Raw genomic sequence first — 21022 nt, forward strand, 5'->3', positions numbered from 1 at the left:
AATGAGTAATCATCATCGGGAAGACCAAGATTTTTAGCCATACCGAAATAGCTAAAAGCTGATTTGAATTGCTGAACGGGATTTCTGATTATGATCACATATACAGCACGATCGACGACTTGGTCCATTTCGTGTTTATTGTATCGAGCGTGATTTGCCAAAACATTGAATTCTTTCATATTACCAACTGATAACACCATACGATGGTGAAATGGCTTAACTTCATGGAAGATATGGAAGAAAGTTGGTAAGGCAGTTTTGAGCTGTATTTCATCTGCATAGCGGATAACGGTAATTGACATTATGGTAGGAATTCCAGCCTTGTGTCTTTCAGGAGAACTTTGTAGTTACAATACCTTTGAATTCATTACAATAGCAAATTACAGCAAATACAGTTCTCCTGATAATATGAACAATACATAAAGCTATAATATACTTTTAAATCTTTGGTCAAGTTTGTTCAAACCTGATTTATTGGCATATTTGCAATGTTTACACATGTGTCCTACCTTCCACCTAATTGAATTCAGCCAAGTCATAATGACTTTAATTCCCCATAGAACACCACAGTTAACTGAGATAATAAGTGAGTTTTCTGTCATTTTACCTCATTGGTTTGGCTTAAAATGACGAGAAAACGTTCCTGGCAGTTGTTGCTAATATTTTACAATATAAATAATTCATACACTCTTAGATAATGAGAACCAATCAGAGCACACGTTAAAAAATGCGAAATATGCATTGAATGTGTATAATTATATGCATGGGCGCGCACTACTCCGCGTACTACTCGCAGTGCTTTCAAACGCATTCATTTTTCTTGTGGTTTGATGCATTTATATTTGCTTGTATTTTCCAACACTTTTAGTGTCAATTTTGTTATAAAAATAGCAAAAATCGTGTATTTTTTTCTCGTGTGTCGAGAAATTGTACAAAATAATGCTCTTGTACTGAGATGTTGATGCGCTCGTGCATTAGACGTATCAACATCTCAGTACACGTGAATTATTTTGTACAATTTCACTACCAACAAGTGATACGCATTTACTAACCTACACTACGCAAAAAAAGTTTCTTTATGGTTAGGAAATTTGCCCACTATTAGAATATATCGACTAATTTTGTACGTTTGCTAAATATTCGCATGCGGGTGATCGTCCTGCGCATTTTGACACCTCAATCACTACCCTACGACACTCCTGAGAAAAGATATGAATGTTTAAGTAACACAAGGTCGAAAAATCAAAATTGCAAAAGGGCCTATTCAAGTTTTCAGCATAAAAAACACACACACAAACAACAACAAACATGCAGATAACATTAATTTGTTTACTTGCTGAGCACATTTCAGGCATCATACTGCCGCTTCCAAATTCACTTGAGATTGATCTCTTTTTTCTTTCAGTACTTTGTGTGTCCACTTTTGACTTCCCTTACAGCAGCCACGCGGTGTCTCATGCTCCTAATGAGGCGTCGAATGTTACCTTGCTCAATCCCGTTCCACTCATTGATAACGATGCGACGCAATTCCACCAGAGTTGTATCTGCCTTTATCTTCTTGTTGACTCGTCTCTTGAGCTGATCCCAAAGGTTCTCCAAGAGGTTTAGATCAGGGCTTCTGGAGGGCCACTCAAGTGTCAATTCCTTCTGTTTTGGTAACATATTGAACATACAGTATCTTCCAAACTGCTGTAATCATGACCTGTTTTGAATCCCTTTTCCAAGCCCATCTCTTAAAACGTAAATGTCTTAGTACCCACTGTACCTTTGTCTTTGATCATTCATTTGCACAATAAGCAAAGGATTATCCAACATGCATCAAGGAAAATGCTCTAAATTCAAATTGAAAAGGCGGGAATAATAAAACCGTCTTCGATCGGTGAATCAGCTCTAAAACCATTGAATAGGCTTCTTTGCAATTTTTATTTTTCGACCTCGTGTTACTTAAACGTTCATATCTTTTCTCAGGAGTGTCGTAGTGTAGTGATTGAGGTGTCAAAATGCGCAGGAGAATCCCCCGCATTCGCATATTTAGCAAACTTACAAAATTAGTCAGCTAGATTTTAATAGTGGGAAAATTTTCTAACCATAAAGAAACTTTTTTTGCGTAGTTTATAAACATATTTTATTAACGCTACTCGTTCTTAGCGAGATGTGAGTTGTGGGTTTTGGGGCTAGTCTGTACATGAAGCAACATTCTTAACACTACTGGTCATCTGGTCATCTAACAGCATTTCTGATTGGTTGATAACTTGGACACAATATTCATTCATTGGCCAATCGACAGGTAGTTCTCATGGGGTTAAACAGTTTTCCTGTAATTTCATTGTTCTTGCCCGTGTTTAGAGACAATTGAAGAGCTTATTTCCAAACCGTGTTAAGTCCACAACCGCATGTGTCTCATTTACTTGTGTGATACAATCACAATTACTTGACAAGTTTAACATTAGTTGTACCATCAACAAGCTACTATTTACCATAACAATGCTGCATAACAATATGCAGACTATTGTTCTCATTACGGAAACAAAGGCTTCACACAGTATTGTTACTGTTCATCCATCCACTGTTTGCTTTGTAATGGTGCATCCAACTGAAATTATAATACCTAGCTGTCACAACCCATTGAAATATCGCACAGGGAAATCAGATACATGGGTTTGTGGACTTAAGAAGGTTTGGAAATAAGCTCTTCAATTATAATAATAATAATATTTATTTTTTATATAGCCCATTACATACAAAATCTCAATGCGCTTTACAATATATTAAAAACACCAAAACTACAAAGATTAATTGCACAAATACATTTCAACTATATCAAAAATATACAACTGATACCCAGATAAAACTCAGAACCAGCTGAGATGAGACTAGGTTAAAAGGTAAACAAATTTAAAAGTTTAAGAAACATCACTAAATGCATTAGTAAAAAGGTGAGTTTTTAAAATACTTATAGAGCACAGATGGGTGCGTAACTACGAGGGTGCGTGTATCGTTTACGTTAAACTTGATAGCCGTTAAGAGTGGACGTAAATTACGGGCATACAACATTTTACGGGTGGTCTTTTTAAGAATTAGAATAAAGGTATTGTTTTGAAACCCAGTCGTGTGTCTATTGCCTGATAATACGGAGATAGCATTATTTGTGTGTGGAACAACTCAGCTATCTCCCGTGTTACGTGGATCTCAAAACAATACTTTTATTTCCCAATTCAAAATTGGGTAAAAGTTGAAGAAATCTCTCAATTTCCGAGCAATGTCGCTTGACACGTGAATGCATCAACCAATCATTTCCAACCAACTGGATCTATTATTTTGCTAATTAATTTGACTTTTTCGATTTAATAGTAACTTTCGATAATAAATTCAAAGCAATAATTATTAACAGCAATGGGTGTTTTAAAAATGTATTTTGTGGCATTTAGAATATTTTAATTGTCGTCTGCAATAGCTATCGCTGTCATAAGTATAAATGCAAAATTCGTCGATTTCCCATCGCTTTTCAGAAACGATGCATCGCAATCGCTCGGTGATCGAGTACATAAATTCAGCTTTAGATTATCACGATTATGAAGCGATGCATCGCAATCGCTCGGTGATCGAGTACATAAATTCAGCTTTAGATTATCACGATTATACTTAATTTTTTGAATGCTTTTCATGATTGCTAAAGTTGATATTTTCCAGATGGTTGACATATGATATCAAATACCAGATTAGAGCAAATCAGAGGAGGCTTAAAGGCATTCCTACAATGCACTATGATTGGGAAATTTGATCAATATAGCATAATTTTAAAGGCAAAGTCCCCATTGCCACACACACAAAATGGTAATTTTAAAACTGCAGCCAACGAGCTAATAGTTGAGACTTAGGATTGATATTTGATTTTCTTACAGGAAACATTCATATTGTCCCACTGCATCAATTTTATTCCTAAGTCTCGATGTTATGAATGTTAAATAATAGGATGAAAACACCAGATATTTGCACACAATTCCAATGCAAGGCATGATCAACTGTACCACATGTGTACAAAAGCCAGACATACAAGGTCAGAAACCCCATTGGGTTGTGGGAATGTCTTTAAACATCCTCTGATAGCAAATGATTATGATCTTCTTTCCATATACCAAATTACCAATCGCGTATTTCATGGTCCCGTACAGGCTCATAGACTCCGTGGATTTTATCATCCCAGCTATTGCAATACCAACATTTAAATATATAAACAGATGCACATATAAAAATTAAAATGACGAAGCTTGGTAATAGCATATAATGACACACATATCTCCATTTGATCCACCGTATGTATGGGACTTCTTCCCGTTTTAGATTATGACAAAAGTCCGGCGCATCTGACTTTAATAAACGTGCATCCACTCTTTTATCATACGTACTGTCACTATCCTTATCTAAGCAAATTTCTGATATGTTGTGGTTTAATTCCCGAAAATATTGTAAATCTTCGTAGAAGTTGGATCCGTATTCTTGTACTTTACGCCAGAACGTTCTGTTGAAATGGTCGTATAATTTCACATCGGCAGAGTTCCACTTTTGTATTTTATTGGCAAGAGAATTTGTTATAACATGTCTAAATCTCTTTGCGCGTACTGCTTTGGCTATATATATCACATCCATCCAATCCCAGCAAAGTAATCGCCGTAATAGGACCATAGAGTGGTCGAAATATTCTTTCAGCATCACTAAATCAATTTCTTTATCAAGTTGAAGAATCTTCTTCTCCACAGTACTGTCATTCAGATGATACTCGTGGTCTACTCCTAAATCAAACATCTGCCCATTCCAACTTTGAGTTCTCATATGATAATTAAAGTTATAAAAATAAAACTCTGGACGTTGGAGGAATGCGTCTAATGCGTTATCATCATCGGGAAGACCAAGATTTTTAGCCATACCGAAATAGCTAAAAGCTGATTCGAATTGCTGAACGGGATTTCTGATAATGGTCACATATATAGCACGATCGACGACTTGATCCATTTCGTGTTTATTGTATCGAGCGTGATTTGCCAAAACGTTGAATTCTTTCATATCACCAACTGATAACACCATACGATGGTGAAATGGCTTAACTTCATGGAAGATATGGGTGAAAATTGGTAAGGCAATTTTGAGATGTTTTTCATCTGCATAGCGGATAAAGGTGGTTGATACGGTAGAACTTCCAGTCTTGTGGGTTTTCACAAAAATAACAGATCGATTGACTGTCAAGCATTGTGCATTTTCTCGCGCATTCGATTGTTCTTGATCGTCTGCTTTTTGGACCACGTTTGGAGTTATTTGTGTTGTGTTGCCCGCGACTGGTTGTTTCCGGATGTACTGGTTTGGACGGGAAGCTGATTGTCTTGCATGTTCGAGCAGTGCGGGTGATCTATACAGTAATACAGACAAAAACATTAGTGCATCAAAATAGTGCATCGAAATATATCAAATAGAGGGTATATAAAGGGTATAAAATGTTTTCATATCATTCAAAAACATTTTTTTAGATAACTTACAGCAAATAATGTAACATAATGTTAAGTTTTGATAAGATATTTGGCAAAAAACAATATTTTACCATAACATTTTGATAACAGTTTAAAAAGGTTGTTGCAGTGTGTTTTCATGCAAAACGCTTTTGAACGTTTTCATAACCCAACATTTAATGTTATCAAAACGTTAAAAAAAATAAACACAAAATATAACCTGTTTAAAACGTATTAAAAACGTTTTGTGTTTGCTGGGTAATATTATGTATACGGATTTTTGTTAAAGCCATAATATACGATTTTCATCGAAATTTAATTTTGTTATTCTTTACTCAAAATGCTAAAAGAATATTAGTAATAACTGTTCATTTTAAACCGAAATAACAAGGTAAAGTGTAAGAATCCAACTTGCTATGTTGGCTATTTAACACGTGGCATTGTATGGAAAGTTAATATCTGAATTATGAAATTATGTCAAAATTGCTCTGTTGACCTGCCAAACATAATAAATTTGGCTGATTTAGGTGTAATTTGTGACATAAGTAAACATTACAAATATGGCAAAAAATTTGGTTTAAGAATTCAAATTTATAAGATGGTACATTATGGCTTTAAGACGCATAATAATAGCGAGAGTAAAGTACTATATCATGGAGTATATGACTGTCGAAATGAAAAAAGAATACACAATTATGTATATTACAGAAAAGGTCAGAATATACAGTGGGTCATAGTTAGAATAAGAGTCAGTGTTAGATTTAAGGTAAGGATTGGGATTAAGACTTAAGGTTATAGATTAGGGTTAAGATGAAGGTTAGGGTTAGGGTAAGGATTAGAATTAAGACTTAGGTTATAGATAAGGGTTAGGATGAAGGTTAGGGTTGGGGTAAGGATCATGGATTAAGACTTAGGTTATAGATTAGGGTTAAGATGAAGGTTAGGGTTAGTGTAAGGATTTGGATTATGTCTTAAGGTTGTATATTAGGGTTAGGATGAAGGTGGGGTGAGGGTTAGGGTAAGGATATAATACTTATTATTAGGTTTATCGTATGTGTATCGTGTTTTAATTTATTATAATGTATGTTATTTATTATTCATGTTCTTCCGGGATGTTCTCTTATATTGTTAATGCATTGTTGCTATGTAAGATAAAAAGCGTAATAAACTACTTTAAACTTGAACTTTGAACAAGTCACGAATTTTTTGTATGACTTAGAGGTGTTTTTTTAAAAGTGCCAGTGAAATTATTGGGGCATGCACAATTCAGCTGATACGATGTCTATACATTGAGCCATTGGCAATTCAAGCGGTCCACCACGCTGAGTATAATAAGGACAAGTGAACCAACTACTTTACGTTAATCGCCACTGTGGTTAATAACCATGTCTGTGAATGTAGATGCTTAAATGAGACGGATAAAAACCTCACAGTATAAAAACATTAAAATTGTTTAAAAATTGCTTAAAAGTGAAGGATAAGCCAAATTGTCAGTTGGTATTTTTGAAATGAAAATTTTGGCAAAAAAAAAAAACAACAATAACAAAGAAAACTGCCCGGGAAAACAGCAGCAATGACAAAGTTGAAGCCCCATTCAAATGTAGCTAAATTATATACTGTCAGTATATAAATTACAGATTCATATAAATGTCTTATTGTCTTAAATACACAGCTTTCGGCTGAACCACTAGCAGGCCGGGCTAGCAGGCTATGTTAGCACATCTATGGCAATGACAAAGGTACCACAATCTGAATTTGGATGATTTTTCCGATCGTAAGGATGAGCAAATCACTGAATGGGCCTCTAACTATTCATTTGTCTATGCTAACATATGAAGGGAGACCTTATATTTAATTAACTGCCTTCGGATGGAAATGTTTTTCAGATGAACTCTGTACATGTTATAATAAAATGGATAATGTAAAATTTGAATAATTCTATAATCTTTGTCATGTGCGTGGTGTGTATTATGTACATTGGTAGCTATTGGTATATCTACATCATTTACTCCCAGCAGGAATCGGGACTTTGATAATGGTCTGAAATGCTCACATATAAAAAACATAATACACAAAGGTTGAAAAATAAATAAGGAACAAACGAAATAAAGAATAGTTAGGTTACTTACCTGTACGTTGTAGTACTAGAATGAAGGTGTAACATAAGTAAAACAAAAAATGCACCACCAACAATGGTAAACCGTCTGAGCAAGGATAGTGACACCATTGTAAACGACTAGACAAGCCACCCCTGAGATGCTAACGGCAAGAATCGAAAAACACGGGTAAAAATCTGGCTTAAATAAGTATAAGTACTAAGACCCGAGAACAGAGAGATGTATATATATAAAGCTATATATATATACTGTTCCTTGTACAGGTAACAAGAAGATGCACAAGTACTATAGCAGCAACATCAAGACGAATATGCAGTAGCAGACCGTGATGCTAACTTAAAATTCGATAGGGAGAGAGAAAATGTTCCTATTACTCATTCGAAGCTGCCTGCATCATATATGCTTCTCTCTGTTAACCACCTCATCTCCCTGTGCTTAATGGTAACTGCATGATGTTACCCGCTCAGATAGTGTCAAGGCAGTAAGAACAGACTAAGAACCGAGAGACAGTAGTAGTGTTCATTAAATGAAGCCCTGTAGGCAACTATATCCATATGAGACGAGCGAGCGAGGAGGAGAGGTGCATGGGAAAACAGACACAGAGAATATATAATCTCAGGTATATCACTACACGTGGTGGCATGATGTGTGAATGAGGCCCACGCAGTTTTACACTATTCAGATTTTATTTGAGAGTGAGTGGTTTGTCAGGTTTGTAGAGAGTGCCTGAGCTGTGTTCTTAAGCGGATATGTACGATCTTATTAATTAAAGTGTCTGGTAGCAACGTTTGGACAGTATTTTTGTGGGACATGAGAGCACATCAGACATATCGAATTGCATTCTGAATACGAAGCATGTCCTTCTGATATCAAATAATTTTTGATTTTTTTTAATTCGCGATATAATACACATTTTATGGCAAATGATTAAATATTGATATTTTTGATATTTAACAGTCCTCGAAGTAAACTTTAAGAATTTAATGATATTCACTTAAAGCGTATGCAGCTGGGCTGAAAAGCCGATGATCAATTGAAAATGTTGACCTTACGAATTGAAGCTACGGATTTTTTCAAAATTTTCAATTGATCGTCGGCTTTTTATCCTTGCTACATACACCCCAAGTACATATCATTAGATTGATAAAGTTTACTTTGACGACTGTTAAATATCAAACATTTTAAAAATATCAAATTTAATAATTTGTCATAAATTTGTGTTATATCGCGAATTTCAAAAAATCAAAATTATTTAATATCAGAAGGGCATTTCTCGTATTCAGAATGCAATTCGATATGTATGATGTACTCTCAGCTCCCACCAAAAATACTGTGCAAACGTTAATATTTGATTCTTTAAGTGTTTTCCAAACCTGATTATTTTGCATATTTGTAATGTTTACACATGTCCCACTTACAGCTATGGAATCAGTTGTATTTTTCAGGTTAAAAGAGCAGTTATTTTGACATAATATCGTATCCAGACAATTAGTTCCCCAATATAACTCCACGTACGGTCATATTAACCAGTGAGTTAACTTAATTTACTTGTTAAAGCCATAATGTACGAGCTTGTGATATGAAATTGGTTTAAAAAATTCAAACTTAATTTTTTTCTATAATTGGAATGTTAACACATGTCCCAACTTGTCCCAACTTACACCTAAACATGCTAAATGAAATCAGCCAACAAATTCGTTGTGTTTGTAGGACATCAGAGCAATCCTGACAAGATAAACCCAGCAAACACAAAAACGTTTTTAAAACGTTTTAAATAAGTTATATTTTGGCTTTTGGTTTAGGTAAAAACATTTTAATAACATTGAAATGTCGGGTTATATAAAGGTGATGATAACGTTTTAAAATGTTTTGTATGAAGACACACTAGAACAATAATATTTTTTAATGTTTTCAAAAAATGTTATTGTAAACTATTTTTGCAAACATTTTGTCAAATATTTTGTCAATACTTAAATAACATTATGCTAAAATATTTGAACCCAACAGACACAGAAATGTTCTTAAAATGTTTTTTCAAAACCTTTTAATAACATTAAATGCCGGGTTATACAAAGGTCATGAAAACGTTTTTAAAACATTATTGAAAATATTTTGGGCAAACATTTTTCGCAAAATATTTTTTCAACCCCAAAATAACATTCTTTTTTGAATTTTTTGTATCAAGTTTTCAAGAATATTTTTGGAATGTTATTAAAACGTTTTTATAACCTTTAAATAACCCGACATTTAAACGTTTTCTGTAAAACATTTTGTTTGCTGAGCAGTAGATTATCAAAAAATGCTTTTTAAGGTTATGAAAACGTTTTATAATCTTAATATACCCTTTATATAACTCGAAATTTAAACGTTTTCTGACAACCTTTTATAACCTTTTGCGAATGATGTCGAAAACGTTTTGTGTTTGCTGGGAAGCCATGATATGAATATATAAAAAGTGTTCCATATAATTCTACGTTAAATGACCAAAATAACCAGCGAAGTTTCATTCACTTTACCTCGTTATTTGCTTAAAACGGACAGAATCCCTTCCTGACAGTTATAACTAATATTACTTAGCATTTTTGGTAAAGAATAGCAAAAATAAAATTTGACGGAAATCGAACATTATGGCTTTAAAATGGACAGAAACATTTCCTGACCTTTATTACTGATATTGTTTCATCATTTTGAGTGAGGAATAACAAATTTAAAGTTTGGTGGAAATCGTTATGGCTTTAACTGGTTTTGTCTATTAGGTCTAGTAGTCATGATGCCATGTATCCTCACACGGATACTGACCAGGTACAGATCAAGGTATTTGAAAGGAGCTGGATCGATGGAAAGGGCGGGGATATTGTGACTCACCCGAAGTGATCGAGCCATATCTGTTCATGGTGATTCTTCAGTGGGAGCCCGAGGGAAAGGAACCCCATGTCGGAGTAAGAACATTTTGCAAATATGGTGATCAAAATCGCCAATTTTCACCGTATCTCGGCGGGCCGTATCTGAACAGGTTTTTAAGGGGTGGGCTGAATCCGTCCCTGGAACTGACTAGTGAATCGTACCCGCCACATTCGACATCCAACTGAGTTAACACATGACCACAAATTGATTGTATGAGCTGTACTATGAAAATACCGTAAAACCTCGTCTACAACCATATAGAGTATTTTTGATGCAAGCTAAATTAAAACGAAGCAGCCGTAAATATGCCAATACAATAGATTGGTCTTACAATAGTAGGCCTACTAACTTGTTTGGATATGCTTGTATTGGTAATATATTTGCTCAAACTCCATAATGTTGTCATTGTATCGATGGATGGCACCTGGATTAATTTAGTGTTCCAGCAAAAGCACTCTATATGCTTATAAACGAGGTTTTATGGTAATACTAATACAGGTGTATCCGTTTGTTTGGTGTTTTTTTTTGGGTTTTTTTTTGGGTTTTTTTTTGGTGTAAATCTGAAACAGAATTTAGTGTTCTAGTTCAAGACGGCTGCTAATCCAGTCATAATGTACGATCTTATAATATGAATTTGGTTAATTTTTTTTTCAAACCTGATTTTTTGGCATATTTGTAATGTTTACATGTCACAACTTGCACCTAAATGGAATCAGCCAAATTTGTTGTGTTTGTAGGTAAACAGAGCAAAGTTCGACATAAAGTCATAATTCAAGAAATTATGACTTTATGTCCGCCCATAGAACTGCGTGTTAAAAGGCCAAAATAACAAGCAGTGTTTCTTTCACGTTACCTCGTTATTTCAGCTCAAAATGGACAGAAACCATTCCCGATCATTATTACTAGTATTATTTCAGCATTTTAAGTATAATGACAAATTTAAAATTTGAAGGAAATCGTACATTAAGCCTTTAAAGGAAACAATTTTATTTCGTTACCTTTTTTATGAATAAATAATAAAGATAAGACCCTAAACATGCAGACGGTAAAAGCATACAGACTCTAGAAAGATAATCAAGAAAAAGTAATAAACATATTATAGCCATAATTGGTTATTTTTGTCAAAAGATTCTAATGGTGAATCGTTCGTTCTTTACACAATAAGAGGAAGAGAACTTAATAGCTGTTAAATTTCAAAAATATTAATTTTTAATGATTTGCAAAAAAAAACATTCCTCGTATTCAAAATGCGATTCGATATGTCTGATGTGCTCTCAGGTTCCACAAAAAATGCGTGAAAACGCCCTTAATGGATTTAGACACGGTGTAAGGTGATTGTTGCTTGCCCGGGTCCCGGGCGTATAGTTGTACATTTTCCAAACACGTCGGGTTTATATAAAGGGTATAAAACGTGTTAATAACATTTAAAAACATTTCTGAAAACTTACTGCAAAACATTTTGAAAAAGTGGTGTGATCACAACCTGTAGAATTGCCTACGGCTCAATGTAAAGAAATTGGACCAGGTGAATTGTGGCATGTCCCAGTAAATTGACTGCCACTTGAAATTTAGACAATAGAAAAGAACGTCTATAAAAGTGAAAAAGTATTTTCGATATCCGTTTTCTTGAAGTTATAGTCCAAAAATATTACTTAATAAAAGCGTCAAATATCTTCTGAGATACCCTGATCATGATCATATTACAAAGGAAACATTCAGAGAAAAAGAAATACGAAAATGTTTATAGAATGTAGAATATTTCAGACGTATTTTTATCATTTTGTTACTTGCTATTTATTTATTTATTTATTTATTTATTTATTTATTTTCATCCGTGAAATGTCATCCATTAAACTCTTCAAGTAATTCAAATCAAAATCCACAATCTATACATTTGATATCAAGTCAAGTCATGTCAAGTCAAGTTAAACTTTATTAATCCATTTTTTGAAATTACAAGCACATGAGATCATAAATAAACTTCATTTAGAGAACAAGCATAATATAAAAAACAGGTAGGCCTATTATAAGCAAAATGAAATTCAAAGGCACTCTCTAGAATCTTCTAGAAATGGAATGAAAACATAAATTAACGACGGTACTTGGAGCTGCTCGACAATGTACAGTTGAACTGCATAGTTGAACCATGATAAACGCCCTCCATAAAAGCTAGGAACTCAGCGGCGCTATTTCTTAATGTGAGCCAGTACCATGAGTACATGGCAATATATTAACTCTCTAGTTCTACTAGAATCACCTTACAATTTGCTAAAATACTTGATTATACATACGTCTATAGTATAAAAAAAGAAATCAAATGTGAATTAAATCACGAGAGGATCACTGTATGATTATGAGACAATTTAAATATTATCTCACTGATGTACATTAAAACTGTACATTAATAATTATTGTACAATCTTGAGTAGTATTACAATTAGTTATCCTAAACTACATTAGTACAACTATAATAGCTACAAGTGTGAAACTGTAACAAAAATGCCAAGTTCAATATTAACTTTACATTTGTGACAAGCACATGGGTGTATTATTAAAGTCGCTCTACTTTGAAATTTCTTGAAGAACAAAGCCTCGTTCTATATCATAGTGTTTCTGCAATGGGAATACAACAGTTTTTCTTATAAAGTGATATCGATAAGCATCATTATCTTTCATAAAGAAAATATTGTACAATTTTTTTTGCCTACATACACTATCTTCTCACCCTAAAATTACACATGCTACATGTATCGCACAATAAACAAAATACTATATTCTTACTAAACATGTGTGTACATGTATATAAGGGTCTAGATTACATAATCACCATTTTCATGATCACCGACCCTCTAATGTTTTATAATAACTACTGCTTACTTATTGTTTGCTACATTTCGAGGGCTCAGGACAAGAGTATTTCACAATTGCATTTTTGTTACTAAAATGGAGGTTATAGCGCCTTTAATGGGCACTCTCTCCAGAGAACTACATGTAAAGACCAGTTAAAGAAAAACGGCCCTAAAATAAAAACGCCCAACCCAAAATTTTGCCCCAATAATCATATGATGTAGATTTCATATCTGGAATATAATGCAAGTGGTGCCGTTGCTACTCTTCTAAATTCATTTATAAAATGTCCGCCCCAGACCAAGGTGACTACAGTATGAAAGGAAGTCCTAGAAAGTCCTTAATTTGTAACAAAAATCGTGAAATAAATCAATTAGATCAATTAAAAAAAAAAGAGTCGTAAATAAATGAATACATAAATCAATCAATAAAGAATATATAAATAGCAAAGAAATAAATAAAGGAGAAACAACAAACAAACTTCAGCTAGCTATACAACAATCTTTGTTACATGTGAAACTGAAACAAACATAATAAGAATACATCAATTAACATATTTACACTACATATTGGGATAAAATACATTATGTATGTGTATTATTATCTTTCCACTAAATAGTCCTTAATAACAGATTTATATTCATCTTTTCAACTGATCACAATATACGAGTAAGATATCTCTCGTGAACATGATTATCAAACGATGCGCTTTCTAACGTTGTATGGTTATAATTAATTATTTAGAGAATAAACGATAGGAATTTTTATTTTGCCTATCCTCTACCGTGTGATAGACGACAGGCAGGTCCAATATTTTGAGTAGTGGATGCCGGCGCAGCCGGTATCCACTACGATAAAAATATTGGACCTGCCTGTCGTCTATCATAGGTAGAGGAAACAAAATAAAAATTCCTATCGTTTATTCTCATTCTTAATCAGTTAAATATTATTTTAATAACTGTAAACAATTTTTAAAGCAAAACTAAGTTACCGTCATAAAACTCCCCTCATTATAAAATGAACGAAACTTGTTTACAACTTTACATATTCTGTTGCGCGTACTGCTAGCGCGTTCGCGTATTCCGCACTAGTCTACGCATCCAGCGCGATACATACGCGCATCTCTACACGCGTGTTACGGATTATCAAGACGCATGATGACGTGGGGTCGTCTACGGCCTGATAGACGGCACCCAAAATCATGCGATTGTCCAATCAGAAATGTGTCTACGAACTAGACCACTCCCACTGACTAAGAATCATTATTAGACAATTTAAATACTACCTCACTGATGTATTTTAAAACTGAACATTAATAATTAGTAGTACAGCATCCGAGATCTCAAACCACTTTCACATCGAGTCTCCGGGACATTTTGTGGACTTGGACAAAGTCCGCATACTCGACAGAGACAGCAGGTGGTTCCAACGTGGAGTCAAAGAAGCAGTTCACATCAAAGCCAACCAACCATCTCTCAACAAAGACGGGGACCGGTTCAAACTTTCAGAAGTCTACGAGTCTGTTATCAGGTCAACGGTCAAGAAAATCTCGACCTGATACAGTCACTCACTCGCTGATGAAAGATGGAGTACCATCTGAAAATTCCGAGGTAGGAATTATTTCCTTGTGTTTGGATCAAAAGTTTAAATCAAAATCATTAATAATTATTGTACAATCTTGAGTAGTATTACAATTACTTATCCTAAACTACATTAGTAAAACTATAATAGCTACAACAACCTTGGTTAAGTGCGAAACTGTAACGTTCAATATTAACTTTACATTTGTGATAAGCACATGGGTGTATTAGTATAGTCGCTCTACTTTGAATTTTCTTGAAGAACAAAGCCTTGTTCTAGAACAGTTTCTCTTATACAGTGATATCGATAAAGCATCATTATCTTTCATGAAGAAATATTGTACAATTTTTTTTAGCTTTCATCTTCTCACCCTTAAAATATTACACATGCTACATGTATCGTACAATAAACAAAATACTATATTCTTACTAAACAAGTGTGTACATGTATATAAGGGTCTAGATTACATAATCACCATTTTCATGATCACTGACACTCTAAGGTTTTATAATAACTACTGCTTACTTGATGTTTCCTACACTTCGAGGGCTCAGGACAAAATTAAATGAAGGAACGAAAAAATCAACCTTCCTTTCAGTTATAGTCAGTTTCAGATCTGATGTCTTTATTGCGCTTTACACCTAGGTTTCATTATCATTGAGGTATAGGACTTTTTATTTTTTCGGAGAAGAGCAGGTAGGGCAACTACTTGATTATATTTCTACATGTTCATACTACATACTCTGAAAATTTTAGAAAATTCGCACTTTGAGTCCGTTTTTTTAAATCACGTTTTGTTCCTAAAATGGGGTTTATAGCGCCCTCACGGGCACTCTCTCCATAGGGCTACATGTAAAGACCAGTTATAGACAAATGGCCCTAAAATAAAACGGACTCGTGCGAATTTCCTCAAATTTTGCATATGATGTAGATTTAACATCGGGAATGTAATGCAAGTGATGTCGTTGCTGCTCTTCTAAATTAATTTTTAAAATGTCCGCCCCTTGTGTACTCTCATTTAAAATACATGGTGCCTTGTGGACAAAAATAAATAAATTGGGTATTGCAGTATAAAAGACTCATAATATAAATTAAACGGTAGCTGTGATTCGCTTCATTTTTTCACAAAAGGTGACTATTGAGTGTGCCATTTATCGAAACATTGATTCTCACGTAAATATTGATTCTTTGTCCTATTGCACTTATTTTACTCACCCTGTAGTGAGCAAGTTTCCGGACAATTTCCGACCGGAAAGATTTAATACGCCAATATGCCGCTACATTGCATGTATGTGCTCCCACTATAAACACGTCGAATGACGTGAATCAAATTATTGTATATGATTGTTTATTTTTCACTTATTAGCTGCAGTTTTATATATCTTTGGCATAACCTTGTGACAACAGTTCACATCAGTTTTTAATCTCCGTTATTTTGTCAATGTACTATTGTATACTAAAACAATTGCCTGTCCTTTCATCATATTCATACAATATCTTATCACCTCACCCTTTAACATAGTATCATACAAAGAAAAGTATTATATCCTTACTAAAATACAATAATTTACAATAACTACCTACATTTTGTTTCCTAAGCTACAATAACACTCCAAAAGTAATACAATATGAAACATGGTACACATGCCACTGGAGACTGGTATAACTACACCGTGACTAATTATTATTGTACAATTGCAGTATTACAATCTATGATTCTAATTAAATAACAGCTAGAACTTTGGTTAATGTGAAACAAAATATAACAATATCAATTAACTTCGTATTGACAAACAAAAAGCATTGAATGCCGTTTATACATCCCTAACCGTACCAGGTACTACAAAATACTACTTGATGCGCTGTTCGTGAGTGCATCCCACGTGGTGTGATGACGCAATCACCCAAAGTGATATATAGGCACGGTTTCGCTGGCCAGCGAAGCCCAACACCCGTGTCAAAGTGTCGCCGACCCAGTGCCTGGCATGCGAGGGTTCGAATCCCACCCAGAGGAGACAACTTCTTTCTTTGTTTTCTCTCTTTATTCCTTCCTTGTTTCCCTTCCGTCTCCAAAAACCCTTAGGCCGGTAGGGTTAATATAATATATACACCAAGGTCATATTTACTCTACACAATAACATCCCAGCAAACACAAAACGTATACAGAAAACGTCGGGTTATATAAAAGGTTAAACACGTTTTAATAACTTCTATAATGTTATATACATGTTGATAACATTTGTTTTTTAATTGCCAAAGAATAGTTTACTACATATTTAGAACATTTTAAAAATGTTGTCGTCGTGTTTTTTTTTTTCATTTTGAAAACGTTTTCATGGCCTTTATGTAACCCAACATTTAAATGTTATTAAAACGTTTTAAAATAAACGCTTTTGTTTGGATACCAACTGTAATTTTTACACATTTTGTTGCGCTATTGTAAACATCTATAGGTTTACATTGGTCTAGCTGCAGATTTTGTAAACTTGATCATAGCCCAGGAAATAGCATAATTATGGCACCAAGGTCCTCATAATAATATGCCAGTACAGGATCAATACTTCACACACACACACACGATGAGGCTTTTGAACTGTAAGTTCACAGGCATTGATGGTACTAAAATACACACAGTTCCTGAAATATCAAATTTACTTAATTTTTGGTAAGAAAGACTGTTAGAAACGTTAACATCTGAATACATTATGCCAAGAAAATAATAACAACATATAGTATAATATTTACAATGTCAAAATCCCTTTTTTCTGCTACATGTACACTCGTATTATGCCCTATATACTACAAAAATTATATACCACAAAAATGTCACAAATCTGACACCTTAAAAATTCAGGATCCATCCAATTGGTCCCAAATCAGCAGCCCCTGATCAGGTAACATCAATATTCTATCCGTCGGTCATACTACCAGTACTTCGGCATACAGAGTACTACCACGCAAGTATTACCTGTCAGAAGTGGAACAAGAAGTGGAAGAAAACGTACTAATGTCAAGATGAATGTCAAGAAATAAAGAAATTGATGGAACTAATGTACCTCTTTCATGAGTTCATGTAAGCTAATAAAGTAGCTATTTAGTAGCTTCTTTGCCATACCGATTTTATATTTTTGCATGCTGGGAAGAATAGACAATGACACCTTTTCACTTCCCTGTTTCAATAAGTCTGTACACTATGATGGCATTAAAGCAATCAATTTGGTGTCGGTCTACATCGGTTACGGCTGTCAAAAGTTAAGAGACGTAGGAGTGTATTTTATATCAGGTTCATTTTTATGATAAATAGGATAAGTAGGTAATGCAAAACTATGGCTTTTTAATTCGCTGGTCTATAATGATACGAAACATATTCCTTCAGAAGAATAAATCAATACCACCAGAACACATTACTTGTAAAAGATATAAACCACTATATATAGGCTAAACATTTGTACAAACATGCGATTTTTACCGGATTTTTGGCTAAGAAATCATTATTCTAATCTAAATATCAAATTTGATCCCATCTCAAGTATAATATAATTTATATCAGCCCTCACCCCCCCCCCCCCATCCTTGAAGTTTGATCAACATGGTAGGTCAAATTAGTTTTCTTCTAGGACCTCAAACAATGAAATAAAATAAGGCTATGCAATTTTGAGAGCTTATTGGGTGTTTTAGTGCATCAGGGAGAAAACTGTTAACACTTTTTTGATTAACTACATATAAGGTACTTCTCTCAATATATCTTTAAATCACGATTTACTTTTGAAAATGAACAATTAAAACTTTGTGCGTACAATTTAATGCATAACAGTATGGCATCTTGTAGCAATGTGTGTTCAGATAATATTTGGGGTAAGGAGTTAGAATTGTAAGAATTTTGATTTAATACCTGTAGTAACATGAATCAGTTTCTAACAAACAACTCCCACGCCACCTCGTCGTTTACCACGCCCTCGTGTCCCTCCACTAGACGAAGCAGCTCTTGTACTAGCTCTGGGTCGGCTTTGCCGGACATCCTTCTTATGGTATGCATCATTTCGTTCCTGTAAATTGTAACAATTAAGGAATATTGATACTACATTAAGCACTTGCAAGTATGATAAGTTCGATATGATATTACAGAATATAATTCCTAAGGGTAGACTAGGTATTGTTGGGCGAAGCAGCCAAAACTTTTGCAAAAGTTCATTCATTCTGCAAATAATATACTTTGGAAATTTGCTTGACTTATTGTTCTTAATGAGTTATGCTCGTTTTACAAAAGTGTTGTTGTTTCAGCCCTATTTAAAACATAACTCAAGAACCACAGGACCTACAAAAGTATATCTGTGATATTTGAATGAAATTTTTGCCAAAGCTCACTATCAATCGCAAGATGCTGTGAACTACCAAATCGTTAAAATAGTTGCTAACCTTAAAGTTACAATGTTCGCAAACTAATCAATTGCTTTGTACAGATTGCGTGAAGTTGGGTTTGTCTGAAAGTTTATGTATGACGTATGCATTTTAAACATAAACAAGCTATCGTCGTAACGGTTTTTGCCGATGCTTTATTTTAAATTTATTCTACATAAATGTGTTCCAATCAGGATGAAGTAGGCAATATAAAAATTGAGTTAACCGATAACGGAGCATAATGTCTGAAATGTCTACACCCCTAACATTCTTTATTGCACATTTATAAGTTTTATATACCGATTTTCAATTTTCATATGTATCTTATTGTTGTTTGCTACCTGATCTGCCCGTATCTCAACTTCACAATTGCCGCCTTTTGCCTAATTGAATCAGATCGCGTCACATATGACAATGTGTTACGTTGTCGGCTTGAATTGTATTCAAATACATCACTGACTTGTACTACATCAAAGCTTACCTCTACTTGTTTGTCAATAAATTCCAGGATCTTCGCTACATGTTTGACTTCCAGATCATCTGGCAGCAAGTTTGTAAATACCGAAAAGTCCATTGTCCCTTCGGCAGATCGCACTACTAAGTCCTTCAGGTTTGAACTGGTGTTAGTCTTGGTGCCAGACCGAAGAAACCGGAAAATGAATCGACGTAAGCTACCAGCAGATTCTTCAAGCTGTTCCATAGTCAATGGTTTCAGTTTCTGTCCCAGATGATCTGCTGAGCGTTCAGGAATATCCCTCCTGTATTCATCACGCAATGACTCTACAACGGCATCTACAAGAAAATTTTCTAAAGTTTCGTAGAGGTGGACAACATGCTGTAGCTTCACGCCATCTCTAGGTTGTGGTAGGAGATTATCTGGAAAAGAGCCCGGAAGTTGGGTCGCCCAACGTTTGATGTATTCATCTAGTGAACTTCCTGGATCACCTCCTGTCTTCTTCAGCAGAAGAAGAATTACTTCAAGATGTTCTAGCATGTCCTTAGCGAATGTCTGTCTGTATTCCTGTTCTCGTTTGATAGAATTCACTAGGTCCTTTGGAAGTTTCTGTTGGAAAATCGTCGTATCGATTTCAGATAGAATAGCTGAGCAAGCATGGAACAGCTCGTCCGAGTAGGCAAACTGCGTCAACGCTGTACCCTCTACGAGATACGCTTTGTTCAACACCAGAATGCTTGCAAGTTGTCTTTCAATGATCGTATAATTGTATCTGATAACACTTCCATAACCGTACTCTGTTCCTATATCATGGAACACTAGAAGATTGTCGGACCATTCAAACTCAATGATCGACACCCCTGCGGCATAGAGAGGCATTGTTTGAATTCCAGCTACAACTTCATTCTTGATTAAAATATAAGAGCTGGACAGTGGCCATATGTTACTATCGCCAATGCATCCATCAAAAACGCATTCTGAATATCAAGCAATGTCCTTATCATTTGTCTCATGTGGCAGACTTGCTCCTTCTTGTCAACTACGCAATCTGTGATGTTACTGGAATATGTCACATTGTCAAAATTGGGATTTGAGCCAGTGAGTTTACTCCAACCATCTCGGACTTGATTCCATGCTTTTTGGAATGCAATGAACGCATCAGAAGCTGCCTTCTTTGCTGTTTCATTTGGATGGAGGCGATCATTTGCTAGGAAATCACCGAC

General features: G+C 34.6%; 2 protein-coding genes across 2 annotated transcripts; both read right to left on the reverse strand.

The window, feature by feature from the left end:
• Positions 1-1225: 1225 nt before the first annotated feature.
• Positions 1226-8329, reverse strand: LOC140164270 (galactosylceramide sulfotransferase-like). Its single transcript, XM_072187539.1, has 2 exons — positions 7628-8329; positions 1226-5401 (listed from the first exon to the last, which is right to left on the reverse strand). Exons 1-2 carry the CDS (start codon positions 7723-7725, stop codon positions 4141-4143), a joined length of 1359 nt encoding a protein of 452 aa, XP_072043640.1. The 5' UTR covers positions 7726-8329; the 3' UTR covers positions 1226-4140.
• A 7820-nt stretch (positions 8330-16149) lies between these two features.
• Positions 16150-20678, reverse strand: LOC140164272 (uncharacterized). Its single transcript, XM_072187541.1, has 3 exons — positions 19827-20678; positions 18840-18993; positions 16150-17915 (listed from the first exon to the last, which is right to left on the reverse strand). Exons 1-2 carry the CDS (start codon positions 20676-20678, stop codon positions 18862-18864), a joined length of 984 nt encoding a protein of 327 aa, XP_072043642.1. The 3' UTR covers positions 16150-17915; positions 18840-18861.
• Positions 20679-21022: the final 344 nt, after the last annotated feature.

This window comes from Amphiura filiformis, chromosome 11, assembly GCF_039555335.1.
Source record: "Amphiura filiformis chromosome 11, Afil_fr2py, whole genome shotgun sequence".
Lineage (NCBI taxonomy): Eukaryota > Metazoa > Echinodermata > Ophiuroidea > Amphilepidida > Amphiuridae > Amphiura > Amphiura filiformis.

Coding starts and splice junctions, on each gene's coding strand:
- LOC140164272 (XM_072187541.1), bottom strand. CDS start 20,678: ATGCCTCTCTATGCCGCAGGGGTGTCGATCATTGAGTTTGAATGGTCC. Junction 18,994..19,826: donor TTATTGACAAACAAGTAGAG/GTAAGCTTTGAT, acceptor TACAATTTACAG/GAACGAAATGATGCATACCA.
- LOC140164270 (XM_072187539.1), bottom strand. CDS start 7,725: ATGGTGTCACTATCCTTGCTCAGACGGTTTACCATTGTTGGTGGTGCA. Junction 5,402..7,627: donor TCTAGTACTACAACGTACAG/GTAAGTAACCTA, acceptor ATTACTGTATAG/ATCACCCGCACTGCTCGAAC.